This window comes from Coloeus monedula (genome assembly GCF_965178545.1).
Source record: "Coloeus monedula genome assembly, chromosome: 3".
Classification (NCBI taxonomy): domain Eukaryota; kingdom Metazoa; phylum Chordata; class Aves; order Passeriformes; family Corvidae; genus Coloeus; species Coloeus monedula.
The window spans coordinates 79,978,432-80,004,959 of NC_138783.1; the positions used below are offsets into that span (position 1 = coordinate 79,978,432).

At 42.6% G+C, this 26,528-nt stretch overlaps 1 protein-coding gene across 4 annotated transcripts in view; it reads left to right on the forward strand.

The window, feature by feature from the left end:
* The first annotated feature begins 3,335 nt into the window (after positions 1-3,335).
* Positions 3,336-26,528, forward strand: part of CLYBL (citramalyl-CoA lyase) — a 192,228-nt gene continuing 169,035 nt past the window's right edge. For all 4 annotated transcript variants that reach the window (XM_082279340.1, XM_082279337.1, XM_082279338.1 and 1 more), the window contains exon 1: positions 3,336-3,412. In XM_082279340.1, coding sequence (XP_082135466.1) covers positions 3,360-3,412 — 53 coding nt within the window. In that variant the 5' untranslated portion in view covers positions 3,336-3,359. The remainder of the gene's footprint in view (positions 3,413-26,528) is intronic.

Here is a 26,528-nt window from a genome sequence, read left to right on the forward strand (position 1 = left end):
GGTCTCCAAGCCGGGAGGCAGCAAACATTTGGGCAGTTAGGAGTTCAGGCCCAAAGCAGCACATTCACCACAGGAGCACTGTAACACTGCTGGCCAGCAAAAAGGGGTGCCTGTCAGAAACAGGCACAGGAGCTTCAGCGAGATTGGTGCCGACAGTTATTTATTTCCCAGTCTTGCTCAAGGAGCTGAGAAGGACATCCCTTTGTGTTCACACAAACACACAGAGGAAGGCACAACATGCCTTGGCTGTTATGATGCTCATTTCTCTCTTGAAAATCAAAGTAAATGAGTGTCAAGAGGACACTGACATGCAATAGCTTCAGGCAGCAGCACAGCTCTTTTTTTCTACTAAGATTCCAATAAAAAATTATTTATTTTTATCAGCATGACTTATTAATAGTCCTACAGTACTGCAGTAGTACACTGCTTCCTTTTCCCTTTCTCATTCAAAAATACTTGTTTTAGTCACTATCATACCATTAAGAGATCACCAAAGAATTAGAAAATGCTTGTAGAACAAGGACCACCACATATCCTGCCAAAATACTTGGTTTGCCCTTTTGTAGCAACCTTATTCATTCAACATCTCAGAAGATACTAGACCAACATTACAAAAACGGAGTTTGAAATCTAACAATTGAAAAAAATACTGTACATGAAATGTACACTGTGTTTGGTGTGATGCTTTATTGAAATAAGAAAAACTGGTAGGTAGTTACCTTTTTTTAGAATATTTTTCCTAATCCACTATAGTTGCTAAATGATTTTCCCTAGTGCAACCCATGAGCCATTTGACCTTCATTATTTGCTTTCTATCTGAGAAATTGCAGGATCCCTCTCTCTGATTGTGTGCAGTTATCTCACCTTCAGCTGAAGCATTTGTGCAGATGAATTTTTGCAAGGAGACACAAAACCCAAAAGCACCCACAGAAGTATAATTCTGATGACCAGCCCCAAATGAGCTGAGCAGCCCTTTTCTGCATGCATGCTTCATGTACACATGGCACCAGGGGTCTTAGCCCCAACCATACTGCTGCTGTAGGACTCACATCCTCAAAAGTACTTCGCATGTAACTCTTGAGGATGTCAGTTGGAGTTAGGCTCATAAATACCTTCTGAGCATCCTGGAAAATGTTACATTGGCTTAATCCAATTAAGTAAAAACACAGCATCTTTAAAAGGCTTCCTATTTTAAAAGGATGAGACAGATAAACAGTATTTTTTCCAGAATAAAGAGAAAAAATGGTAATGAGATTTAATTAATGTCCCTGTGTTCCTATGATCATTTAAAAGTCAAAAGGATGCAACAGGCCAGGATACTCCAGGTTTTCCAATGCTAGTGGATGCAAAACCTACACTCAGCTACTAGTGCTGAAGAAAGGCTATTTGGACTTCTGACAAAACCTGAAAGCTGCTCGTGTCAGCACAGCGTCCTGCCTCTCCCTGACATTGTTGCACTAAATGCTGTTGCTGCAAGCAAGATTCTTCTCTTGTCTCTGTCTCTGGTCACCAGGACCCAAGTGAATGGCCTGAAGTTGTGTCAGGGGAGGTTTGGGTTGGATATTAGAAAAAGGTTCTTCACTGAGAGGGTGGCTGGGCACTGAACAGGCTCCCCAGGAAAGTGGTCACAGCACCAGCCTGACAAGAGTTCAAGAAGCATTTGGACGACACTCTCAGGCACATGGTGTGACTCTTGGGGTGTCCTGTGCAGGGCCAGGAGTTGGACTTTGATGATCCTTCTGGGTCCGTTCCAACTCAGCATATTCTGTGGTTCTATGATGCACATTTCAGGGGTTCTGCCTGGTCTGGCTGTACCCCTGCTCGTGTCCTCTCCAGGCTGCTCCCATCCTCTCCTCTCCTCTCTACGGGGAGCCATAGAGAAACAACAGCCAAGAGGGTCTATCAGGTGCCACACATCTCTTTTTTTTTCCCCATTGCAGGCCATCCTCATCAGCGAAGTGGGGAAGGAGAGCATTTTGTACATATCGGAGTCTTGGAGCTGGAAGGAGAAAAGACAAGAGAGGTGCCAGGAAGAAAATCTGTCCCTACAGAAATAAGAGAGGGGCAAGAGACAAGTCCAAGGTTCTCCTCCACCATCTCGTGCAATATCATCCTGCATGAGGAAGTTCCCCAAGGAAGTAAGACTGGTGGGAGGAGAGGGAGAAGGGAAGGAGGCATCAGTGATAGGAAGGAGAAGGAACAGTCTCTGCCACACACAGTTCACTGGAGCTGTGCTGAGAAGGGTTAACGCTGTCATGCTGCTGGTGATAACGAAATGTTTGTTATCACAGTGTGTCAGATTCAAGTGGTATCGCCCATGACTTGCACGCAAGATTACATAGGGGAGGGAAGCTGAGCGCAGGTCATGTTCACGGTTCAGCACAGCTCTGCAAAACAGCATATTTTATTTCTGCTAGGAGGGGAAACTCATGCTTTGCTGACACTACTTCCCTAGTAAAGTGATGCTAAGCCAGACTGGAAGATTTCCACACAGCCCTCTGAAGAAGAAAAGCCAATTGTGTGTCGGGAAAAGAACAAAGTTATATGGCAAAACTCAGTGACCCTAAGAAAGAAAAAGGCCCTCCCATGAAGACTTGCAATTGACCCATGTGGATGTGAACCTGGGTGTTCTAAGGAGTTGGGGCACTGGTTTGGGGTGTTGTTTTATTATCCTTCTCTTGTTTTTATAAAAGCTGTTGCAACTGGGTGTCTTGGGGATCTCTCTCTCACGGCCAGACTTGGTCCAAAATGGGCAACATGTTCAGCCATTGTGAAAGGGTAGGAATGTGAGATGCTGGGACAAAGAGGTGGCATGATCCAAGCTCATGTCTTTTGGAAACCTGACTGAAATATCCACAATATTGGAGGAGCTTGCTGGGATTTTGCTTTGTGGCCTCTGGCACATTCCAGCATCAAGGCAAAGAAAATTATATTCTCAGTCTAAGTCTGGACTGATGGAAAACAGAATCACAATCCCTATTTCATTTTCAAGACCCTTTTCTTCTCAGGTTTGTTTCTTTCCTACCCCATCCTCTGCTACTTCCTATGTTACCTTTGGTCTTGTCTCTTTATGCTCTGCACGAACGAACTACTCCCACTCACGGCGGTCCTTTGCCGGCAGAGGGGAGCGGAGCTGGAGCATCCCAGCCAGAGCAGGCTCCGGGCCCTGGGGGCCCTGCAGCAGCGCTCCCGGGCCCCGCCCCCGCGGGGACGTCAGAGCCGAGCGCGCCGTGTGGGCGTGCCGCGGGCCGCCCGGCACAGCCAATGGCAGCGCGGGGCGTGTCCCAGCGCAGCCAATGGGAGAGCGGGGCGTGTCCCAGCGCAGCCAATGGGAGCGCGGGGCGTGTCCCGGCGGCGCGATGGCGGCGGGGCTGTGCTGGCGGGCTGGGCTGCGCGCGGGGAGGCGGAGGCTGTGAGTGACGGGCCCGCGCGCGGGGCGGGGCGGGACCCCCGGCGCCCCTCCCCCCTTCCCCCGCTGGAAGCCGCGCCCGGGGGTCTCCCCCGGATCCCCCCTTGCGAGTGCGGGGGAGGGGCGGCCGGGCCCGGGGCGGCGGGGCTGGCGTTCGGGCACGGGCAACGTGGGAATGGAAGTCGACTTCCTGGTCTAGTGGAAGGTGTCCCTGCCCACGGTAGGGGAGTTGGAATGAGATGGTCTTTTAGGTCCGTTCCGACTCAAACTATTCCGTGATTCCCCCGGTTACCAGAACATTGCCCTTGCCCGGTTGTCCGCTTTGGTGCAGCTCCTGCATGGAGAGTGACCTTGGGTCTTTCCCATTGCGGCGCCCAGCCTTGTACCGAGCGGGCTCCTCACGGGCACCGTGCCCCATTTCCCGCAGGGGAACCGCGGGGCAAGGCGGGCTGGCTCCACACCGTTGGCTTTCCTGTTGTTTTTAGAGCATCCTGTGTCGCCTCCTCCATCGATGGCCCAGCATAAGTGGTGGTGTGGGCAGAAGCGGGGCTGTCAGAAGCCCCCTCAGCATCCCTTATCCGGGGCCTCGGGAGCCCCCTGTGAGTCCGGGGCGTGCGGAGTCCCCGTGCTCCTGTGGTGGCAGTGGCTGGATGAGGGAAGGTTATGTAGGCAACGTGTGTTCTCTTGTCAAGGGACTGAAATCACCAGGTGCTTTCCCACAGATGGGTGAATAGCTGTCAGGAATAGCACAGATTTAGGGCGGAATGCTAGGAAAAGCTCTACTTTAAATAGAGGATCGCCTTACAGGTCCGTGTGCAGGACCAGGCTCCGAGTGACATGTGCCACGTAAGACAAAGGCTCCCTTGCACCTTCCTCCGAGAGATCTGTAGATCTGTGTAGGTTTGATGCCAGCTTTCTGCCTGCAGGTGTGTGCCTGCATGTTCCCGGCGGGCAGAGAGTGACTTCTGCCAGAGGGAGCGATTGTTGGGTCTGTGCTCATTTAAGGCAGGTTTTCACCAGCGCTTCTAGAAGGAGAGCACGGGGTTTTTTTGTATTAATATTAGGAAGGCAATCAAGTGTTAATTCATTTTAATATCAATATTTAAAGCTTTAAATTCTCGCGTTCTCTGCTGAGACCATGATTCTGTAAATATTTTATAGCTGAGTGACGAAAGCCTATGCAGTCTGTAAAACTGTAACGTAGATGTTACTGTGAACATGCAATATTGATGCTGGTGTTCTTGGGGAGCCTCAGGGGCAGCTGGAGTGCTTTGTGCTGTGCTAGAGGCACAGTGAAGAGCCCAGAAAGTCCACGTCAGTCATTCCTGCCCAGAGTAACTGTCCTGCATAGCACCCAGGGTCATTTTTCCAGCCTACCTCCTTCAGTGTACTTTTACAGCCTGTTCCTGGAGACGATGCATGCATCCTGTTCCTGGAGAAGATGCATGCATGTACATGCCTTTTTTTCCCCCCTTGTTTTCACCACTTTTCCCCCATATTAGTGCAGAATCATAAATGCTATGCCTTGCTATTTCTGGTCTTGAAGAATTCTGAATATTCATACTATGGGGGGGAAGAGGAGTCTGCACAGCGTGAGGGCAGTCGGGTAATGACATTTATGTGTGCACAGCGCCTGTTCAATGCTGGGAGAGGAGGCTGGCTGCATGCCCATGGTGAGGCTCCTCTCTTCCAGCCGTGGCTCAGAAGGGGCTTCTTTGGCTGGTGATGCCATGGGTTGAGACATGGCTGCCAGGTATCATGACACCCGTGCTCGTCTCTCAAAATATGTGATGGCCTCCCTGTGGTGGGATTTGCCTGCCCCTTGCCATCAGTGCTGCTGTGGAGCCCAAGAGGCCACTGGGCAGGTAGAGACCACAGAATTTTGGGCATCCAAGCAATCAGAGACCAGAGCAGGATAATGCATGAGAAGTGCCTGCTCACCTTTGAGCTAGGCAGCCATGGGGCTGTGTGCAGCTGGGAGAGAAAATACAGGGATGACTTCAAATGTCAACAATCCATGAACATGTTGTTTGGATTTAATTAACAGCTTCCTGGTCTTTAGCAAGAATTGGCAGGTGCCACTGGGTCCGGACTGTGGTGCCCGTGTTCCACAGAGCTCTCTGCCATGCTGTCAGGCTGGGGCCCTAATTACAGCAGGTACCTCTGATGCGGTGTGGCTGCCTTTCCAGCTGCTGCCATCCTCTCTTCATGTGCATGCTGCTGCCCCTGTGAAGCTGGAGGGAAGCAGTGCTGCCCGGAAAAGGTGGACCAAGTATTTGTGTCATTTATCAGGCAGGTACCCAGAGCTGGTTTTGCTTATTTGCCATGTTCCAGAGCCTCCTGGGCTCTCCCTGCTTGGGAAAGGTTTTTGTCTTGTTGGAAAAAATTAAAAACCCCTTCATCCAGCTGTTTTTAAGTAACAAATGCAGCTGTTTTTTTCTGTTGTTCTCTCTTTTCTTGGTGATTATGCTGCAAGAGAAGAGCATTGCACATGCAAGCACGGTCACCTGTTTGCCCTCAGCAAGCCAAGCTCGCATCTGCTTCACCCATGTATTGAGAGGGTTTTATTACGTGTATTAATTTGCATGGCATATTCCAGGCAGATCCATAGCCACGTGCCTGTACTGAATCAGTCAAAGGCTGCATCCACATCTCAGTGGAATGCTGCAAGTATGGAATATACAGTGTGCGCACGTAGATCTTGTCATGCCAAAGGTGCGGGCACCAGCATGCCTGCTAGGAACAAAGGAACCTGAGAAGAGTAATAACCCCGTGTCAGATCTTCTTCAGAGACTGTGCCTGTGTCATTTAAAATTTCTAGCATTGGGAGTTTCTTCTCCCATCACCAATTGCCATCTTCCCTCCCAGGAATCCACCGCTGCTGTGTCTTGTGTTTCACGCTCCAAGTCTGTGTCTGCTTGGTAAATTAGTGAAGATGTTGTTTTTCATGTAGTGGACACTGGAGGGTGCTAATGCAATGGGAGCTGAAATTGTTCTAGCAAATTAAAGGTTTCCTCTTTGTTAGTTGTGAAATAGTTTTATTCTTTGTTGCAGGGTTTAAATGGAAAGACATGAATCGTGGTCCTTAGCAGTAGCTGATCCTGTTTGGCGTGTATAGAGCTGTGACCAAGAATATCAATAAAGTGTTATGTCTGTGAGGGATTTCTTTCCTTAACCTGTATCAAAAAAAAATCACTCATTTTATGTTTTACACCTTTTTAAGTGTGTCTTTTGAGATTATGCCCTCAGGGTGAAAATTATTTGAAAGTGTGACTTTCTAGTGATAAAAACACTTTATCTGGCAGAATTGTTGAGCCACATGTGCAGAGTCTGCTTTTCTGCAAGGTCACTTTGGTTCATCGAAACTAATATTGTCGTGTTGCTAGTGAGGTGAGAACCTGATAGTAGCTCACATTGAGGAGAGAGGGAACACCCTGAACACCACTAATCAAGTCCCTGGCACTGTGATCCTGTCTCTGGGGATGGACCTGATGGAGTCTCTCTCTACCTTGCAACCAGCATTGGTCTACCTTGCATCGCTGGGCTGTGTGTGAGGGCACGTGTAGGATGGGGCCTTCTATCAACCATCACTGCTAGGCCAGGTGAAGCCCGTTACAAAACTGAGCCTTAGCTCTGGTTTTTCAAATTCACTCAAACATTTTTGTCAGGTTAAAGTTACATTGAGAGGTCTTACAGCAAAGAAGGTGTTACCTCTTCACTCTGCTCCAGCTTTCTGCTGAACCAGGTCTCTGCTCTCCTCTGCCCTTGGCAGAAAGACACAGGGCCAATATAAGCTCCCTGTTGTGCACTCTGGCAACTCCATAGTTGGCATTAAGGACTGTGAAACTACTGCCCAAGCCAGTTTTCATCCTGGCAGCAGCAGAGGTATGATGACAGATAATTAATGCTAATGAGAAGCAGGGTGCAAAGCTGAGCGTGTCCGGCTAATCACCACTGGCACCTCAACTGGTCTGGTTAAAGCTTGCACTGTTCTGGACAGTCCTGTGTGGTCCTGTACCTGCCTTTGCAAACTCATTACCCAAATGAAAGTCAGTGTTTGTACAATGTGTGAGCAAAACAGAACTGGGTACAAATACATCTTCCTTAGAAGCCTTTCTTTTTCTACATGCATGGCAAATGAGTTACTCCTCTGTCTCATTCCTTTTGCAAATGAATTGGGCTGTCCTCTCCTGGAAAATGTTGTTATCTTGCTGTATTATATCAGTCAGGTTTTATTCTCTTCCAGGTGTTGGGGTTTGCTTACATATAGCTGGTTCAATTTTTATTTCTTTTAAAAATATGCACTTTTTTTCTGAATTCCTCCTTGAACTGAAGATGTGTACGAGCACTGGAGAATTAACCTGTGGATGAGGAAACCTGAATCTCCTGTTCTGATACCAGAGGGGGGCTGCTGTTCATTTTGCAACCAGAAGCATGGACAATTTCACAGCAAAATTGCTTGGGTGTTTATCAGAAGCAGCAGAAACGTATCCAGTTAAAAGTTTACACTTCTTTTGCCAAGAGTTTTAGTAGCTTACCAGAATAGGGTTATAAGGGGATGTGAGCAGAAAAGCTTTTTAAAATCATTGTAATAAGTAGTGGTACTGAAGACACTCTGGCTAAGAGTAGTCTAAGCACACAAATATAGTCTAAGCAGACAAAAAGAGATGTGGTTGACAGTGTATTGGTCTTGTTTACCAGCTTTTAAGAGAAGACTGCTTCTTCCATCGCACCTCCATGCTTACAAGTAGAGAGCCAGGGTATGCATCCTGGTGTCATTTCCAGAACCAGTGTGCTAGCTGTGGTGCCAAAAGGATCTGAATTTGTGCATTTTATGTAGATGGTGTCCCAACTTAAGAGTGGGAGACCTTTCTCCAGGAGAGAAGGTTAATGGACCTTCCACCAAACCTGTGTGTGTGATTGCATTGAGTTTAAGCACTGCCAGCTGCAGGACGGCATCTTGAGGTCCAATGCCAGCCCTGCTTGGTGGCCCTGCATGGAAAAGGAGGGTGTGTGTTCCCTTGGTGGGTGCTCAGTGCCTTCCATCTTTGAGCTTTCACACACTTGTGCAGTATTTCTTGGCTGCTCATAAAGGCTGGGTGAATGGGGTCCCTGGAGTTTTCATACCTGTTCAGGAGACTGGGCAGCCCTACTTAAAGTCTCTTGTCTTAAGAGCCGTTCTGGCAGGTAAAAGCCCTTTGATGCCAAGAGCTTTGTAGAATTTCTGCTGATGAACCCCCGTATATCTCATCCTGTCCTCTGCACATCATGAGCTTCTGGTGGTGGTTTCTCCAGGACCCCTTTCTCACACTTCCCTGAGTTCTGAACCTCCTTGTTTGAAAAGGGGAAATACTCAATTTGCCCTTATTTTGTCAGCCAGGCTGTGAATGGAGGTGTTTCTCCAGCCACTGCCCTTTTTGCACTTCCCTCTTCCGCCCCACAAGGCTGAGGAGCACAGCAGGTCTGCAGAACTTCGACTGCAAGTGGGTTTGGAGGTCAGCTTGTGGTTACTTAGCCCCAGGATGTTGAACAAGTCTCCTTTATATATTTTCCCTTATTTTCTTGTCAGACCTATATTTACTTCTCAAGTCTCCCTGTGCCCTTTACATCTCCTGGCATCATTGGTGTAAATAGGACTTGCCTGTCCCTGTGAAATGGGCATCTCTGTGGCTGCTTGCCCTGCCTTCTCTAGCTCTTTGTGGGACAGGGCTGTCTGGTTGTCACTGGCTGCGTGGCCAAACCCGCCTTCTTCTCTGCCTTTTTAATTAAAAATGGTTGGCATCAGGGGCTCTGCAGCAATTAAAGGGGAACGATGAAACTTTGAAGAATTTGGGGCATAAAGTTGATCTCTAAATTTTAATGTACTCATTGCACTTAAACAGTTGATACATTTTATTATTGAGCATTCAGGTGACCTAATTTCCCTTAGTACTGTACATTTAGCTTTATACATCTGCACCTAATTTGTAAAAAAGGACTTAATGAGAAACTTCAAACAGTTTAAATGTCAATTACAAAGAAAGCGAGGTTTTAAAGTTCCAGTAATCTGTCCATATTGGTCATCGAAACATGATCCCAGGTGGACGTTAATTCAAGACAGATGGCATTCCAAAGGCACAATTACAAAGAGCTTATATATTTTCAACACTAACAAGCTGTCACGCTATGTTGTAGCTACACTTCCAGTACTGTATAAGCACAATTGCTGCTTTATCTGCTGTGGACTCGGTAATAAAGGGGTTTGATTCCCCACTCTTGATATTGTCAGTGGGATTTTGGGGGGGGGGGGGGGTGAACTGGAGAGCAGGGTTAGTTAGTGTGAATATCTTTCAGTCAGTCTATTAGGTTGGGGGGTTGTGTTTGTTTCTATGGTTTTCGTTAAGTTGGTGAAATGCTCTTCAAGGAAAGGAGGGGAAATATTGAATATGGGCATAACAAGACTAACTCATCGCAGCTATATTTCTATTTCCTGGCAACATTAATTAACTTCAGCCTTATCAGCTGCTGGGCAACAGCTATGATGATTTGTTAAAACCCCCAACATCCTGGATGTTTTCAGTTAAAAAGTCATCTGAAAGCCTTTGGAGTAATGCACATGTTACTCGGAAGACTGAAGTCCAAGGCATTAATAGTAGCTTGAGTTGCAGTGGTGTAAATGGGCAGCAGCTTGGCTGCAGCCAAGCAGGAGTGCTACACCCTGCGAAGAAAGCAGTTGGAATTATTTTCTGATTTCTGAAAATATTCCTAGGTCCAAAGGCAGAGGTGGAGGAGCAAGGTCAAGGACAAAGCAAGGTCAAAGTAGGGTTTCTATTAGACTGAATAGTTGATCTACTAGTAGATGTCCCTGGCCATGGCAGGGAGTTGGGCTAGCTGACTTTCAAAGGTCCCTTCCAACTCAAACTATTCTATGTGGTAGATGGCAAGGTTTGTTTTAGAAGGACGATGTTTGGTATCTAGTTAGTAGTTGAGGTGGGCAGTGATCTGTGTAACTGAATGATGAAAGTTAATTTGGTATAATTTCCACTGACTTTTTGTTTGTTTCTTGAAACCAGGTCACTGAAAAGCAAGACTTGCATGTCTATGACTAGACGGTGTTTTAATAGGCTTTAACAATTCTGTGCTGTTAGCAGAAAGATTAATAATGCTCTCCAGGAAGGTTTTTAAGCTCCTATGGGCACGTGTGTCCTCTAAGAGGTGCTGAGAATTAAGAGCTTATATTTCTGCTCGTTTATCTACCTTTCATTGGAAAATGGAGAAGAAAGCAGAAAGGCTAAGATGTTCATCCTCGGAAGGAAGGAATTACATGGTAAGCTTACACTCTTTAATTTTTGTTTTTCATTAATGAATGTTGTAAATGCGTTTTTTAAAAGCATCTTACCTGGCTTCCATTTTTGAAGGAGTTGTAGGTGCTATTTGAAATATGCAGCTCACCAACAAGTGAATTGGACTCCTGAGCCACACTTGAAACAAAATACCAATTTTACCTGCAGTTTTACTAGGTTTCCTGGTTTATGCAGTGGCATTGAATGGCCTCTAGTAATTGTTTTTAGCAGGAAAAAAAATCTAACAAAAATGAAAAACACAACTCAAAGCTCATTAGCATTGTATTTGGCATGCTATGAATCATTAAATCTTTATATAAATGCAGAAGTAATTTGTAACAAACAAAATCCTTTCTTTTTTTTGAAAGATTTTCTTTTGACTTTTTGTTCATACTGCTAAGGTGCAGCATGTTTTCCAAACATTGGATATTATTACCAGAATAAAGGCAGAACCAATCAATGTTTTAATTAAATATTATTTATAATCCTTGAGTGCCAGATATACTTAGTTGTGATAAGTGAAAAATATTAGGTCCAAAAAAAAGACTAATAAATACTTAGATAGGGTCTTTTTAACCTAATTTTGTTTTTAACCTAAATTTGATACTAGCATGTGCTGTTCTCAAGTGGTTTCCCCTTGAATTTTCCCAGTGCTTATCAGGGGAACATACTGAAGTCTTTTTATTTAGATCAGGCTTCGCTTTGAGAGTAAATAATTGTTCAAGTCCAAGTGGGAAACTTTCTTGCACCTGGAAAATTAGGAAAGCAAAAGATGTCCACATCCTTTCCCTGGTGGTTCTTCACCTGCGAATTTGAACTGCAGCGGTAGTAAAAGTTTTGTGGACCTCATTTTATGTGAGATCATTAAGCGACAGGAGAATTCAGGACTAGCTGCCCTTCATAATTCAGGACACTGAAAGGTGCCATTTATAAGCTCAAAGTGCCTGCAGGAAGGCAAAACAGGCTTGTAAAACCCATGCCCCAAACCCTGAAAGGGAACGGTTTGTACTGCTGGTTGCAGCCTTGGAGCGGCAAAATTGCGAAGGTGGTGGGGATTTGGTTTTAAAAAAATGGAAAACCACCTGCCTCTAATATTTCATGTAATAACTTGAGTTTTCACACTTCTTGTGTTGATATCTCTTTTGTCCAAAACAACCCCAAAACATCCCGGGCAATGATCCCAGTAAAAACCTTAGCAGCTGAACTGCCCAGCTGTTGGACTTACTATCTTCCCTGTTACAGCCCACTGTTTTGCTGAGCTGTTAATTTGGCTATAAAATAAGTTTGTCCTGACTTTTTAATAATATTTGGTGACTGGTGACCTTTGCCCATGATGTGGGCCAGGCATTTTGTAGGGAGAGCTCTTGCATTCTTATTGTTTGAAGGAGTGGCAGCATGCACGACACTTGAAAGGGGGTGATGTGGTGATGTGGTGATGTGCCATTGTTACAACTCTGAACAGGCAATGTAACCTGCAAAATTCACAATATGCTGCAGCTTTATGGATTTAGAAGGCCTGAAAGGGCAGCCCAAGGAAACACAGAGCCCAGTGTTTTTTCTCAGAGCAGGTACTGCTTTCCTTACCTGCTCCGCTGTTAATCCTCAAATAAGAGCTGGAGCCATTGTTTTAAAGTTTATGACCAAAATGTAGCAATTGCTCCCTGGAATGAGGCATCCATATCTGTAATCTTAAATGGCTGGGGCTGAACTCTTCCAGTCAGGCCAGTGTAAGCCTTAGAAATTCATGGCCACATTAATGTCCTGTGACGGAAGTTACCTGGGTGCCCATTTGCACCATCAGAGCCCAAATGCCAGCGGAGACAAGAGCTGACTGCAAATCAAGTCTGCCTGCAGCGTCTTTGCTTTGTTAATCTGGATTAGTTCTATACCTGCCTGTTTATGCACACCAGTTCCAGCAGCACCTGGCTGTGCAGTGTGGTATCCAGCCTGTCATCCCTCCCCACGTGGATCACATAGGAGCCGGCGGAATGGCTGCGCTTCGGAAGCACATCCGTATTATTCCATGTTCTGATGCTGCTTTTGTTGCCTGGATTGACGTGCTCAGGGCCCCAGACACTGCACTGAGCTCAGTGTGACCCCAGGCCTTTGCAGAGCCGACTGCAGGACTCAAACCTTTATATCCACTATTAAAAGGCAGTTATGTGACTGTTTATGTTAGACCCAGATGCTTTGCTGCCTGTGGACATGCTGTTACTTGACAAAATCTAGTATTTTTTATATTTATGATCCAAATGTGATGAATATACTTACTGGAGGACCTTACTCTGCTTAAATGGCTTGGCTGCCTTTAGCCACCACTCAGATTTCTGGGGGGTGGAACAGGAGTCAGGTTTTTCTGTCTCTCTGTAGGGATGTGTCCGTGGCAGCATTCCTGTTATTTCTGTATTTCCTTTGTGAAGGACATAAGGTTTCTAGATGGCACGTCATCAGTATATTTTTTATGACATTTGAGGAATTTATTGTTCAAGTTCTCTAACTTGTAGTACCTTTCAAAGTTCTGTGGGTTCCTTTATTTAGGCTTTATATATAAATACATGTTTTGTGGGCTTATTGCCTTAACTATTCACTTGTTTTGTTAAATCTTTAGTGATAGTAAAGCACTGAAGGTGCTTTGGGTTGGGTCAGCACCAAACAGTGACTTCAGCATACTGGAAGTATACAATCTGTTTTCTTACTGATTTTTTTTTTTGAGACATTGATAGATGTGAAAACCGTTTAAGAGTTGGGGTTTTTTTTACTTTCCTGTTAAACTAAGCTACTGAGAAAATCTTCCTACTTCTACATGCTGCAATATGTCAGAAACACCGTTATGTTATAGTTGCATCATTATCTAAAGGAAAAATTGAGTGTGGGTTTGAAGTCGACAAGTGATGAAAGTAGCCCTGAGGTTGTCAATTAGAAAGCCAAGGCCTGGAACTGATAAGTTAATGGCCAGTCCCCTTCACACCCCCTCGCTTTGCTGCCTGCTCCTGCCTCACCCTGCAACAGCTTTACTGCTTGGAACAGAAAAAAAAGACACTTTGTGTCTCAGAATTTATCTCACTGGTCCTATTCGCTTAAAGTCTTGGCTGGTTGTGTTCTTAGTATGGACAGAGAGTTAAACGAGGAGAAATGAGATGCTGCAGATAGAACATACAAACTCAAAATCATGCCCCTCCTTCTTTTTTTTTTTTTTTTTTAATTTTTTTTTTGTTTAAATGTTGAACTGTTAACATGGTTTTTTCAGACCATCCTCCTGCAGTACACACAGCAAATTTAGCAGCAGTGCATAATTTTAACTTCTACCGTATGTTTGTTTGCAGGTTTTAAAACCTGAAACTTAATGGCAACCAGTTGGAACCCATGTGTGCCTGCTAAAGGCAGAGGGCAACATGTGTGGTTTTTCATGAAGGGAAATAGTGGTTACCAAAGTTTATGATATAATGTAATATAATACAAAGTGTTTCTACTTTGCTTGGGCAGGAGGGAACTAATGTGTTGCCATTCCTCCTGGGGAACACATGGGCTTAGATAAATAGATAAATCATGTCAAACAACAAACAGGACTTATTCAGATTTTAATAATTCTTGGTGTGCTGTGTGGTGAGAACAACAGTAACTTTATGAAAAGAGCTTTAAAGTAGTTAGCGGTAGATATAATTAAAACAGGCATTGTGCAAAACAAAACATGTAATTCATCTTCAGTTTTCGAAACTTCATGTACAGTGTAAGTTTTTAGGGCTTGTAGAAGTTTGCAGTTGGGCATCCCCTCTGCAGCCTGAGGTTTTTCTGCTCTTAGCAGTGCTTCAATGGCAATAGAGAGCTAAGATTTTTTCCACATAGTCCTCTCAACCTAGAGCAGATAAATAATAATCATGAGTTTGAGAAGGCAGTTTAATTTGTAAGGACATTCAAGTTTTTGACCTTTCTTGTAGTTTTCACTGTAACCAGCAAACATCTGTTGAATAATAGAAAAATGGTAGTTGCTACTTACCTGCCACATTCCAGTGAAACGGTGCTCTGAGCATGGACTGCTGCTCTGGAGTCTCTCTCAGCCAGATTTCAAAACATGGAGTAAATCTTTTTCTAGCTTAATTCAGGGGAAAAGAGACGTGGCATTGTATTAAACAACTCGGCATGGGATGGTGTTTTCTCCTGATGTGCCAGCTCTGCCCGAGACCCACCAGGCTGAGCTTTTCCAGTACTTCCCCACAGGAGCAGTGCAGAAGAGGTAGTACATGATTTTCCAAAGGCACGTGTTCCTTCTATGCCCTACTTTAACTTACTCCTTGAGATGCATGTTTCACAATACCCATAAATAATGAAAATACGCAATGACATTTTAATTAGAGGCTTTGTTTTCTTACACGTTGTGACGCTGGTGTTTCGAGAGCTACAGGATAACCTCCTGTGGTGGCCTGCTGCAAGAGAGGTTATCTCAACATGAAGAGCACTGTATCTAGTTTAGCCTGGCTGGTTCAGGTATCACACCTACAGAAAGCATAATTCTGCAGTTTCCTCCTAAGATGATCCTTTCCTTGGATTGCAGTTTTGTCTTTGCAGGAATCTTCTCTAGTTATTTTTTTAATTAAGTTCTGGAAGTTAATTGTGTTGGGTAAGAAAAGCTCATATCTTTCTGCATTTTTCTTCTCTTACCCTCTTTTGTACAATTTTACTCACCAGTCAGCCCAGCAGGGCTGTTTGCAAGGTACACCTACATGCTGTAAGGAAGCCCATCAGCCAAATTTTGGTGGAGCCAGTAACTGCTCTACAAAAGGCAGGCTGATGCCAAAAATCTCCATTTCTTTCAGGGAGTTGCTGCAGGATGTTGGGCTCTGCTCCTCTGGGATTTTTTCCCCCTCCCCTTTTGTTTCTGCTATTGGTTAACTGTGTTTTCTCATCCATGACACTCTTTCAGCTTGAGAGTCCCTCTCTTGCCATGCGTTTCTTTACTTTTGTCATGCTTTAAGCACATCCATGTCTTTCAGCGTGGATGGTTTGATATGTGTGCTGTTTGCTCACCAGTTTACACCAGTTACTTCCACAGCACATGAAGCACAGCATGCTGAACAGTGGCCATCTTAGGGCAAAGGCTGTGGTGCCCTACAGAGAGGGTACAGGTTGAATTTGTCTTTGTCCCCCTTTCTCTACCTAAGGAGGGAAGAGTCTCATTTTAGGAGGAAAAGTTTCTTTTTTGTCTGCAAGGCTGGATCCACATAAACTCTTTGGCTGTCTAGAAGTTTGGTTGCATTGGATCACGTCTGTCTCAAGGTAGGGAAGCCTGGTGTCAGAGCTTTTGATGCTACTGAGCTTTCTAAGGCTAAAACTCAAAGGGGCTCCTTTCCACCGATATGCTATACCTTCTCTGCCAAAGAGAACCTGAGCAGTGCTCCTTCATTCCCTTTTGAGTGCTCTCAAGCCCCATTTCACATTCATCTGGCCAGATAAATGCTGGGAAGAAATGAAAATTACTTACCAAGAAGTGGTGTGGCATTTCCTAACATGTTTTTTCATTCCAATAGGGAACCTTAAAATAGGGGGAATCTTGTCTAGATTCAGTAATCTGGAATGGATAGAACTATGTCTTATACACAAGAAATTTAAAAAAAGAAAAAGAAAAAAAGGAAAGGAAAGGAAAGGAAAGGAAAAACACAGTGACACAGTGCTTGCACAAGGACACATTCAGGGTGTGAAAGTTGACTTGGCATTTCCAGATTTGTAATTTCTAAGACAAAATTGAAGTGTACTGTTGTCTTTATGCAGTCACAATGGATTTCCTTTGAGTATATCTGAAATGATACAGAGCTCAGTTAAGTCAACCTTGTCTTTAATGTCAGTATCATCATCTAAGACACATGTCATTGGCAGCATGTCTTCCCACAGAAACTCAGCACTGGTGTTCCTAAACAAGATAAACCAGAAAATGAATGTGCTCTCAAAGGGCTGCATTTCTTTGGGTATTTTTCCTTTGGATGTTTTTTATCAACTTCTTTGACCACTTTTGCCTGGAAAATGATATATTAACCTGAAAACACAACCAATAAATGGCAGAATCTGCAAAAAAAAAAAACCAACAAAACCAAACAACCCAAAACACCAGACACGATAGTTTAGGTTTTTTACTGTAATCTTTGACTCTATAAAATGCCATTGTTTATGCAATGGTAATGGCAAAATTAAATGGTTTTGAACCTAAGCATAAACTTGCTGGGGCAAACCAGCAACAGTTTGGGCCTTTCTTGTGCTGTAGACTGCAAATATGTTGGGAGGCCTTGACTTCAGAGACAGGAGTATTCACCCCTTGCCTGATTGATCTGCCTGCAATGCCTGACAAAGTCTGCCGTGTGGTGTCTGCAGGATGTCTTCACTCCATATCCATGAAGGGAATTAGTTTAGTAAAGAAAGACATTGAAAACTTTTAACGTTTTAGACACTACCAGCTTCTTTTTCAGACCACTTTCAGCCTGTTTACAACTGATAAAAATTACTTTCTGGCATCTTTATATTAAATACATGAGATGTAGGTCTTGCTGCTTTCTGCCACCAGTAATGGTAATGCAGGCATATTCTTCCATTAAAAAAAAAAATTATTAATTCTGGAACTAAATGATAAGCAGAGAGCTGCACCCTGAGTCAATGGGACGGCAACAACTTTGTGATCAAGAAATAAATAAGAAAAACAGTTTTCAAAATTTATGCTGAGTGTATTTATTCTTAAAATATGCCTATTAAGATTATGGCAAATCCTAAGCTTACTGTAATCTGTTTAAATAATAACCACCAGCACCCCCTACCAAAATAGAAACAGTGCTTCCAGGTTGTAGATCGAACCATTCAGCTGATGAAAGTCAAAATCTAAACTCTGGAAACTCAAAGTGTTTGAAGTATTGTGTTGGCTTTTCAGATCAATAGCCTCCTCTGCAAGTACCAAGAGAATATTTTCTTCAATATATTCAATTAGCTCAGTTAAATGACTAATTTATTCAAACTTGACCAATTGGGAGTTGAAAAAAGCAGAAAAGCTTGTTCTTCTCTACCAATCTGCGAATAAAAGCTAATTATGAGAGGATTAGATTTGTTAATACTACAATATTGGAGGATATTAAGACCAAATACTAGATTGGCTAATTCTAGCTAATACTGAGTTATTTTAATAGATCAATTTTTAAATCTAATCATTATTTTTTTACAAGTCTAGCCTCTTTCAGATAGTGTTATGCAAGCAATAAACTGTCTCACTACATTTTAAATTGCATTCCAGTTTTCATCCAAAGAAATATAAATCACAAGTAAACACAAAGAGATCAACTAGTAAATAAGAATTGTGCCATACATGATTTTCTAAAAAAACCAGTAAAATTAATCTGAAAAAATGTATAATGAGGTATAGAAAAGTTTAAATATATATCAGCAGAGCTACGTTGTCCTTCTGGCTAGCAGTAAGAAGTGCCAAATTTAGTGTAAAAGCTATATTTAGTTACAAAGCAACATACTTTAGTGGTTACAAACTGAGAATTAACCTTTCTCCAAGAAAATAACTAAAACCTTTACATGGGAAAACACACTTCAAATTAATTATCTAACTCCAGGTTTCCCATTTGGTAGTTTAGTTTATTTTTAAGAAAAGTGTCTGTCTTGAAAGATTTAATCCTGCAGAAAGTCATCGATAACTGAAGTACCTACAAGTGAAAATAAACATCAGTGCAAATTTGACATAAGGATTCAGAAATTCAGCCAAGAATGCGATGTCAAGAAAACGTGAGGATACAATTTTTCAGTCCTGTCCATAAACATTTGGTAGATGGGACACCCCACAATGAAATTTAATTACCTCTTCTGCTGGTGGGATCACGAGAAAAAACCTTGCTTCAGGCACCAGCAGAATGAGGTAAGGAGGATGGGATGGAGTGTCTCAGTCATCATGCCTTTGTGGCAGAGACGCTGCTGAGTCCTGCTGCCTTTGGTCCGTGGTGTCCCAAACGCTGGGACAGACGCCATCATGGTTCCTCTCCATCTACTGGTCATGCTGGAAGTTGTTCTGGTAAATTCCAGTTCATAACTTGTCATCAAATCACTTTGAAAAAACACTGCTTTCAGTTGCTGTTTAAAAATCAGTTTGTCAATTCCCCACAAATGGAGTCCCCAGGTCGTGCTGAGTTTCTGAGAGGTGGTCCTTCTTCAGCAACTTACTTGACAGTGTGGCTGGATGCCTCACCTCTTAGCCAAGATGAATGACTGGAGCAGTAGAGACCAGTGCTTGGTGCAGTGCTGCCAAACCAGGAAGCAATCTCAGGGTGCTGCAGCACCCCATTTGTGCACCTGCTGCTGTGTGCCTGGGTAGCTTCTTTACATTTTAAGGTCTCATGAACATGGGTTCCTCATCTTCAGCATGTCTGTAAGACAGCTGTTTAACTCAGAAGTAGCACAGTAGTAAGTAGAAAAGGAATTTATGACTGGACATTTTGCTGGATATAATGGCCTGTTTCCCCAGCTCCCCATTTTCCCTAAGGCTGTTTCCCAAGGTAGCCCTGTATGTGTCTTGAGCCTCCAGGAGCCTCCTTCTGATCACTTCTGTTGTTGTCAAGCCTGGGAGAGGATTTTTCTTAACTGGCCACCCAGCCTTGGAGCTCACTACTGGAGGCACAGCAATGCAGCAATGATGGGTGTGTAAGGCCCAGATGATCACGTTTGCATCCCCAAAACTATTAAGATGAACAGACTACAAGTTCATCCCAGCCTCTGTTCTTCTCTGCAGTCTCCCTTACTGGGCTCTGGGATCCACAACCCTGCTTGGGCATTCACCGTGACAGCGATGAGGCTTTACATCTTCGCTGAACTGTAACCGCCATTGTAAAGGGTGCTGAGATAAAGGCTGTGTGTTACCTGCCCTGTGTGTCTGCCCAGGCTCCAGATTTTTAAATGTGCTATTTCTTTGCAGTCCCTTTCAAGTGAAAATCCAGATTTTGCCATCTCTCCCTCAAATGCATCCACTGTGAAATTTAGCACAGTATTTAGGTTTCTCTGGACCGATTTTCAGGACAACTTGGACCTCGGGGGGTTTTTTTTCCTGTGATGTTTCTAAAACTGGCAGAAGAAGAACTTTTTTTTAAGCCTGCATATGCTGCAAGGAGTATTTTAAAATAAAGATTTTTTTTTTTTTTTTTTAATCTGTAAGCATGTTTAATGCTTGTATAAGGTGCCAGATTTTAATTACAGTTGGCATTTATAAGTGTGGTGCTGGCAATGGCAACCATATTGCTGAAAAAAGGCATAAATTTTGACACTGGCAATATGGGAACCCAGCATATGAGACTGTAAACCTCATTGCTTTCTGTTTTAATATGCTGCTTTAAGGGAAGGACTTTTAACGGTTAATATTTAACTAGAACATTTAGGGTTCGATATAAAGTTGTTCTAATTTCAAACTATTTAGTAATTTAGGTCCTATCAAAGATCAGCTTAGGTAATAACTTTCTATTAAATAGCTTTTAAATAAGCATGCTTAAAGTAGGGAAAATAAGATGCTTCATTACAAGAAATGAGGTTGGCATCTACCAGGTTTTCCATTAAGTTCCAGGTCACAGACAAATAAAGGAAGTATGTTAGAAAAAAAAACCTTTTTAAAAATAATTAGGGAGATGTCTGTTTTGTTCACCAGATGGAAAATCAGTAGTTGTGGGTGGTCTGTGCTGGATGGGGCATCTCACAATTGGCAGAACTATGCCTTTAACTTTTAAAGTCCTGGGACAAAATGTGAAAGTAATTGACTGTTCCGAATGCTCTCTCTCTGGATACCTAGCATGCTTTTAAAACCAAGATTTGGTGAGTTTCTGACTTTTTTTTCCTACAAATGCTCAAGCTGTTGTGTCTAGTATTAGGCCAGTTGGGTATATTTTTGGTAGCTGTTTAGTGGGGCTGTTGTCTTTTGTGTTTATGCCTTCATGTGCCTGGACCTGCATGCACACAGCTGAAATGCCACAGCTTTACAATTCTCCATTAACCCAAGGTTTTCATAATATTGTTTGCTGTGTTCAGGATATATATAACTGTTGGTTAACATTATTTGTTTCTTTCCTCTAGTTCATTCCATTTTAAGGAATTTAAATTTATCCATTTGCCAACATACTAAAGAAAACAAAGCTGCAACTTCATTTTCACAAACAAGAAGAAAATTCCTGGTTTAAAATAATTCAGGCATTTGAAAAAGTATTAAAAGCCATAGTATAATTTTTATTTAATGTGAATAAATAAATCCAAATGTGCATGTGTGGATAGTATGTGTATGATGTGTATATTAAATACCATCATTTATGAACATATTAGAATCTTCTTGGTGCAGTTTGTAACTTTGCTTGCTGTTTCAGAACTCATACTTTATAATTTCAGGTTAATTTGAGAAAACAGTATTTTGAATGTGGAAGATGGGTTAGAAAATCCTTGTATTCACATTAAGAATAACAGATTTTATTATCTGCACTGCCATAAGAATGTATTCTGTTCAGTGGTGACCTCTCGAAGAATGAGACAGAACCCATTTATGTCATAGGAGGCAATTGCTTTATATTTACCTTACTTTACAGACAATTTTTTGCAGTTATCTATATGAATGGTCACAGAGAATTGTATGTGTGTGTTATATCTATATTGTAGCTTGTGTTAAACCAATCCCCACTTATTATGTAGAAGCATTCTTGAAGATAAGTGAGGCACTCAACTTAGTGCCTTCTTTGTAAAATCCCTTTTGCTATGCATGACATGTACTCTGTATTTTTTTTCCTTGCAGTAAATTATAAAGCTTTATTCTTTCCATGAATCTCCTTCCAAGAAAACACATACAGCCTAATAACACTCGCCTTGAGGACCGTGCATTGCCTCCACTACAAAGCAGTGTTTTCATTGAAGAGATAATTATAATATGGTTTAATGTTCTTGTCAACCCTGAAACACTGTCCCTAAAGAGTGCTATTCTGGTGGATGTCTTTTTGAAGAGAGCTGAATGTGGCTAAGAGAATATACACACAGCCACACACTTTCCTGATAAACCAGGACACATTTTTAATACAATAAATGCTCTCTAAAAAGAATTGCATGTTTTCTAAGGTACTAATTCAGAGCTGCATCCACCACCAGATTCCACTGTTAAAAATACAGAAAATTTTATTGAATTTATTTATTTTACTTTCTTCTCTCCCCATCCCCCGCAATATTTATAGACTTTAAATCCATATGAGAACACAAACTCATAATAATAATTAAAATGTTTTTAATGTGCTTTGAGGCACAGACTTCAGATGAGTAAAAAAGCCCAAACTGGAACACAAATGGTTCTTCCCAGGCAACAAACACGCTTGGCTGTTAATATGCTGTAATTTTCTGCTTTACTTAGTAAAAACAGCAATTACTTATTTGTTCCATATCCCCCCCAGCACAGATGCTCCTCAGTCTGTCCGTGTTCCGAGCACCAAGCGGGCTGTGTGCCTGCGCTGGGGTGCGACGCAGGGCAGGTTTGCTCCCCGCATGCTGTACCGCTGGCAGCGCGTTTGCCACGGATGCTGCTCTGCCACCGTCCCAAGACAATGGTGTGCTGGGCCTCACTTCCAGCCATCTCCCCTGCTGAAGGCAGACGCTGCCAGGTGCAGCTCGGCAAAGCGCTGGGCTGACCTCGCGAGGCAGCGCGAGGATGGACAAAAGCTGGACGGTCACACCGGTTAAGGCTGAAGTCCAGCCGAACAAATCTTTGACATCGCTTTCGCTGTATTGTCTTTTGTGGTGGTCTGGGGGTTGTGAGCAGTGTCTGGTGCTGCTAAAAGCAACATAGTCTGAAGCAAAAAGGCTTTGAGGGAAATGAAATCACAGGGTGGCTGAAGGCAATGTAAAATTCCCCTTGGCTTTAGGGGATGTCTGGGATTTCCCCCTTGGGTTTCAAAGCCTAGTTAAAAGGCTGACACACCACAAAAAGTCCATATGACCAAAAAAAAACCCCAAAAAGCTAAGGACAATGCAATTCCCTCACTCCTCATATGACTGTTAGTGTAGACAAGAAATTGCATGGCTCAGCACAATGCAACCTGCCGCTGAATCAGGTGCCTGGGATCTTGAATTTAATACGTAATTATTTTTAAAAGCTACTGTTAAATGAGGAATATGAGAGAATATGTTAATTAATTGAAAGGCATTCTATTAGGTATTTAATTAGCATAATTCTGGAAAGGTAGTATAAAAGAAACACAATCCCTGGCAAAAGTGTATCATTTGAAACCTCATTGCAGTCATCTCATCATTAGCAATCAATTTGCTTGCTCTGAAGCCAATGGGATTTTTTTTTTTTCCTTTGAGGAGGAATTACCAAATTAGGCCTTAAATTAATATTGTAAATAATCTCTCTAGAGAAACTTTTGACTGCAAAAATTTCCTCAACAAGCAAATCTTAAAACGTTTATGGTGCACAGTTTAAAAATATCCTTGAGATTTTTCCCCACAGGTTTATACGTTTAAGATAGACAGAATAAGCAAGTGTTTCTAGCAGAATTAACATTTTACCACCATGACAAGTATGTTTTGGTTTTCCCACCATTTTTCTTTCTTTTTTTGGTGGAAGAAAAAAATTGCCAAAAAATACAAAATCTTAATTAATGAATGCAGATGCAAAGTGTCACAGAAATGAAAAATGCCATTTACCCACTGCCCCTTTTTTCATAGCTTTGGATTTGTTATTACACACATTACTCTTTGAGTTTGTTTTCTTTTCACAAGATACACTGTGTTCCCACCTAATCTTTTTAATGCAAATCAGCATGTAATATTTTGATGGATTTTGCTTAAGTCTTGGGTGTGGGGTTGTTTTGTCTTTTTTCCTAAACTACTTTTTTGAACAAAAAACTCATTGTGGGATTAAATATCTGACAAAAACATACTGGACTTTGCCAATAGGTGAATATACATTAGTTTGGTAATTATATTTCCTCTGGTTTTTGTGTTTTTTTTTTTTTTTTCCTGGCTACATATGCAATTTATTTTAAATTTTGTTTTGTTTTGTTTTAGCTATGATGATGTCACATACAAATCCATGGTCATGTTAGATGCTGCTGCAGTCATAGCTAGGGCTTGGTGATTTCTGTGCAACAGACAAGTATTTTCATTGCTGTGTGTCCTCACAAATTCTCCTCTCTGAGAATGACTGTGTGTACTTCCCTCCATCCTGTTTTGTGCAGTCCTTCTCCTGCTGCCCAGAAGCACTCCTGCTAAGGCAGACGTTCCTGCTCTGCTCTTAACATATCCTTAATATTCCACTCACCTTTTCCATGGGCCCTTGCAGATAAGGAATTGTTAAGCTCTAAATGCTCTCAGTGTTTTATTTAAAGTCATCTTGATTTCCAGCACCTAATGTTTGTGGAGGTACTTAATTTCCAGTTCCCATCCAAATGTTGATATGGAGAGAGCAACTGCATGGAAGGCTGCACTGTTGAATGCTCATGACCAAATCTGGTTTAAGTGTGTAAATACTCTCTCTGACTGCATTTCCTCTCGAAATTCCCATTGGTTGCATACTATTGCGAAATGTAAGCTGATGCACTAGTATTTTCTTGTCTTTTAAACGACTGGAGCAAAATTTTGCTGAAGTTCTCTTTTGATGCTATTAACATTGTTTTCTTTTATGATTCTGGCATTCTTTCAGCCTCTGTATCTCCCTGCACTCAGCATCCTTAGAAGCGTTCTTTTATAAGGGGAGCTGGCAAAGTCTTGCAACAGCTCAAAGCAGCTTCATAAAGGCTGGAGAGTAAAATATTCAGGAGTTAGGAAATGTCAAAATTAAGACAGCTGGTGCAGTTAAGTTCAGCCCCCTTATATGTTTGCTTGATAGCACAGTCTTTTAAAACCAAGATCATACATAGTTTTTTTCACAGGACTCCTGCCTCAGCGAGTGAACAAGATGGACGATGCTGAGTTAATGAGCAGTTATTCAATATTTTGTTTTCTCCTAATTTTTCAATGTGTAGCCCTAGGCCTTATTTACTGCACACTATTGAAACCCTGCTGTGAAGACAGAATTGTTAATTTCCTTATGAGCTTTTCTATGGCACTTATCGCTATAAATATCTGAATGCTTAACAAACATTAATTAATTTATCTTCAGAAAATCCTCATGATAAAAAGGGCTGGTATTACTTCTGTTTTACAAATAGGGAGCTGAGGCATACAGAGATGAGAGTCATGAATGTTCCATAAATTTGGGTGCTTCATTGTCAGCTCACAGTTCAGGAAGTACAGATCTCTCTGTACTCTTTTACTTTTGAACGTCCAAATAATTTTAATTCTGTGCCAAGTAGAAACTTCTGAAGAGACTCACAGACCATCACAGCAGTTGACTTCACTATACTTGAGGAAGAGGTGGAAATACTTATCTTCTAAGTGAGCAGGGAATCACCTAAACCTAGACAAGGGGAAGCACTGCAGAATACCACTCCCTAAATCACAGCCTTTTCATGGGTTTAGTATCCTTACTGTGGGTTTCAGGAAAGTGGTTTCTTCCGCTCAAGATTCAGAGCTCTTAGCCCTTTATATTAGAGTCACTTATCTAAACTCCTGCATTCAAAAGCAGTTTGGAATTTGACTTAATTAGGCAGGACCCTTCCAGAAGAGGACAGAAATAAAAATGTTGACAGGAGTGTCCTCTTACTTTAGAAATTGCTCAGTAGTAAGGAGCAATGGCATGAGTTCATCCTTATTTTTGAGGTTATTCAAGCCTGTATTTTCAAAACACTGCTTTAACCAGTTGTGAGTTAAACCATGACTTTCTACATGAATAGGTAGAGAGATTCACTTGGTAGGGGGCAGACCCTAGTTTCCATCCTTGCTCCAATTAGTTATCAAAGTAATTGGTATTAATCAAGTATTGGTTACAGTAAGAAAGTAGCTTTTGGTTGAGTCTCATAAACTGTCCTCAAAGGTCATGCTTGAGTTTCTGTGCATTGTCCCCCTCAGATGCAGGGAATATGTAACTGCATGCCACCGAGCAGCACTTCTGCAGTGTGTCCACCAGAAGGGCAAGACCTTAAAAAACCTTAAAATGAACACACAAACAAAAAAAAAAAACCTCTCACGTTCCTACAGACAATAATCTTCCTTATCAGTCATGATTGAGGTCTGTCCCATAAAACATCTCTGCAGGAATATGTTATTGAAAAGAATTTCATAAACTGTGTGCCCCGAGGGCTGAATTTGGATTACACAGAAAAGTCAAATGGGCTATTTCCTAACTTTCTGTTAGTTTACCTCACAGTCTTTGCAGAAGTATTTTAGTGGGGTTTTTGCAGATTGCTAAGAGGAGAATTTAGCCTGAAATGATACTGGACCCCACATGGTTTGTCAGCATGGCTCCCAAACTGGAAAGCACTGAGCTATGGGGGCCAATGTGAAGGTAGTGCTTCAATCTTTCACTGACCAATATGCATATGGTACCAAGATATTAGGCACTGACACACTGTTGGTGTCCTCTGCACAGGCGTTTTGTCTCCTCAGAGTGGCCTGGGGTCACTTCCCCTGCCACTTTTGTCCCCAGGGCATGGTCAATACCTGGCACTGTCCATGGGGTGGGAGGTTGCCATGCTCCTTCCTCAGCACACAGCCAGGACAGGCAGACAGGAGTCCTGTCCTCCTAAGAGCAGGGGACAGAAAACAGGACCACAGGAAGTGGAAGGAAATGGGGATTGTAGTGCCCTTAGTGCCCCTTTCTGCTGCAGCTTTTCATCACAATGTCTGAGCCCCGACTATGAGCAGCTCACAGGAGCTGCCACGTG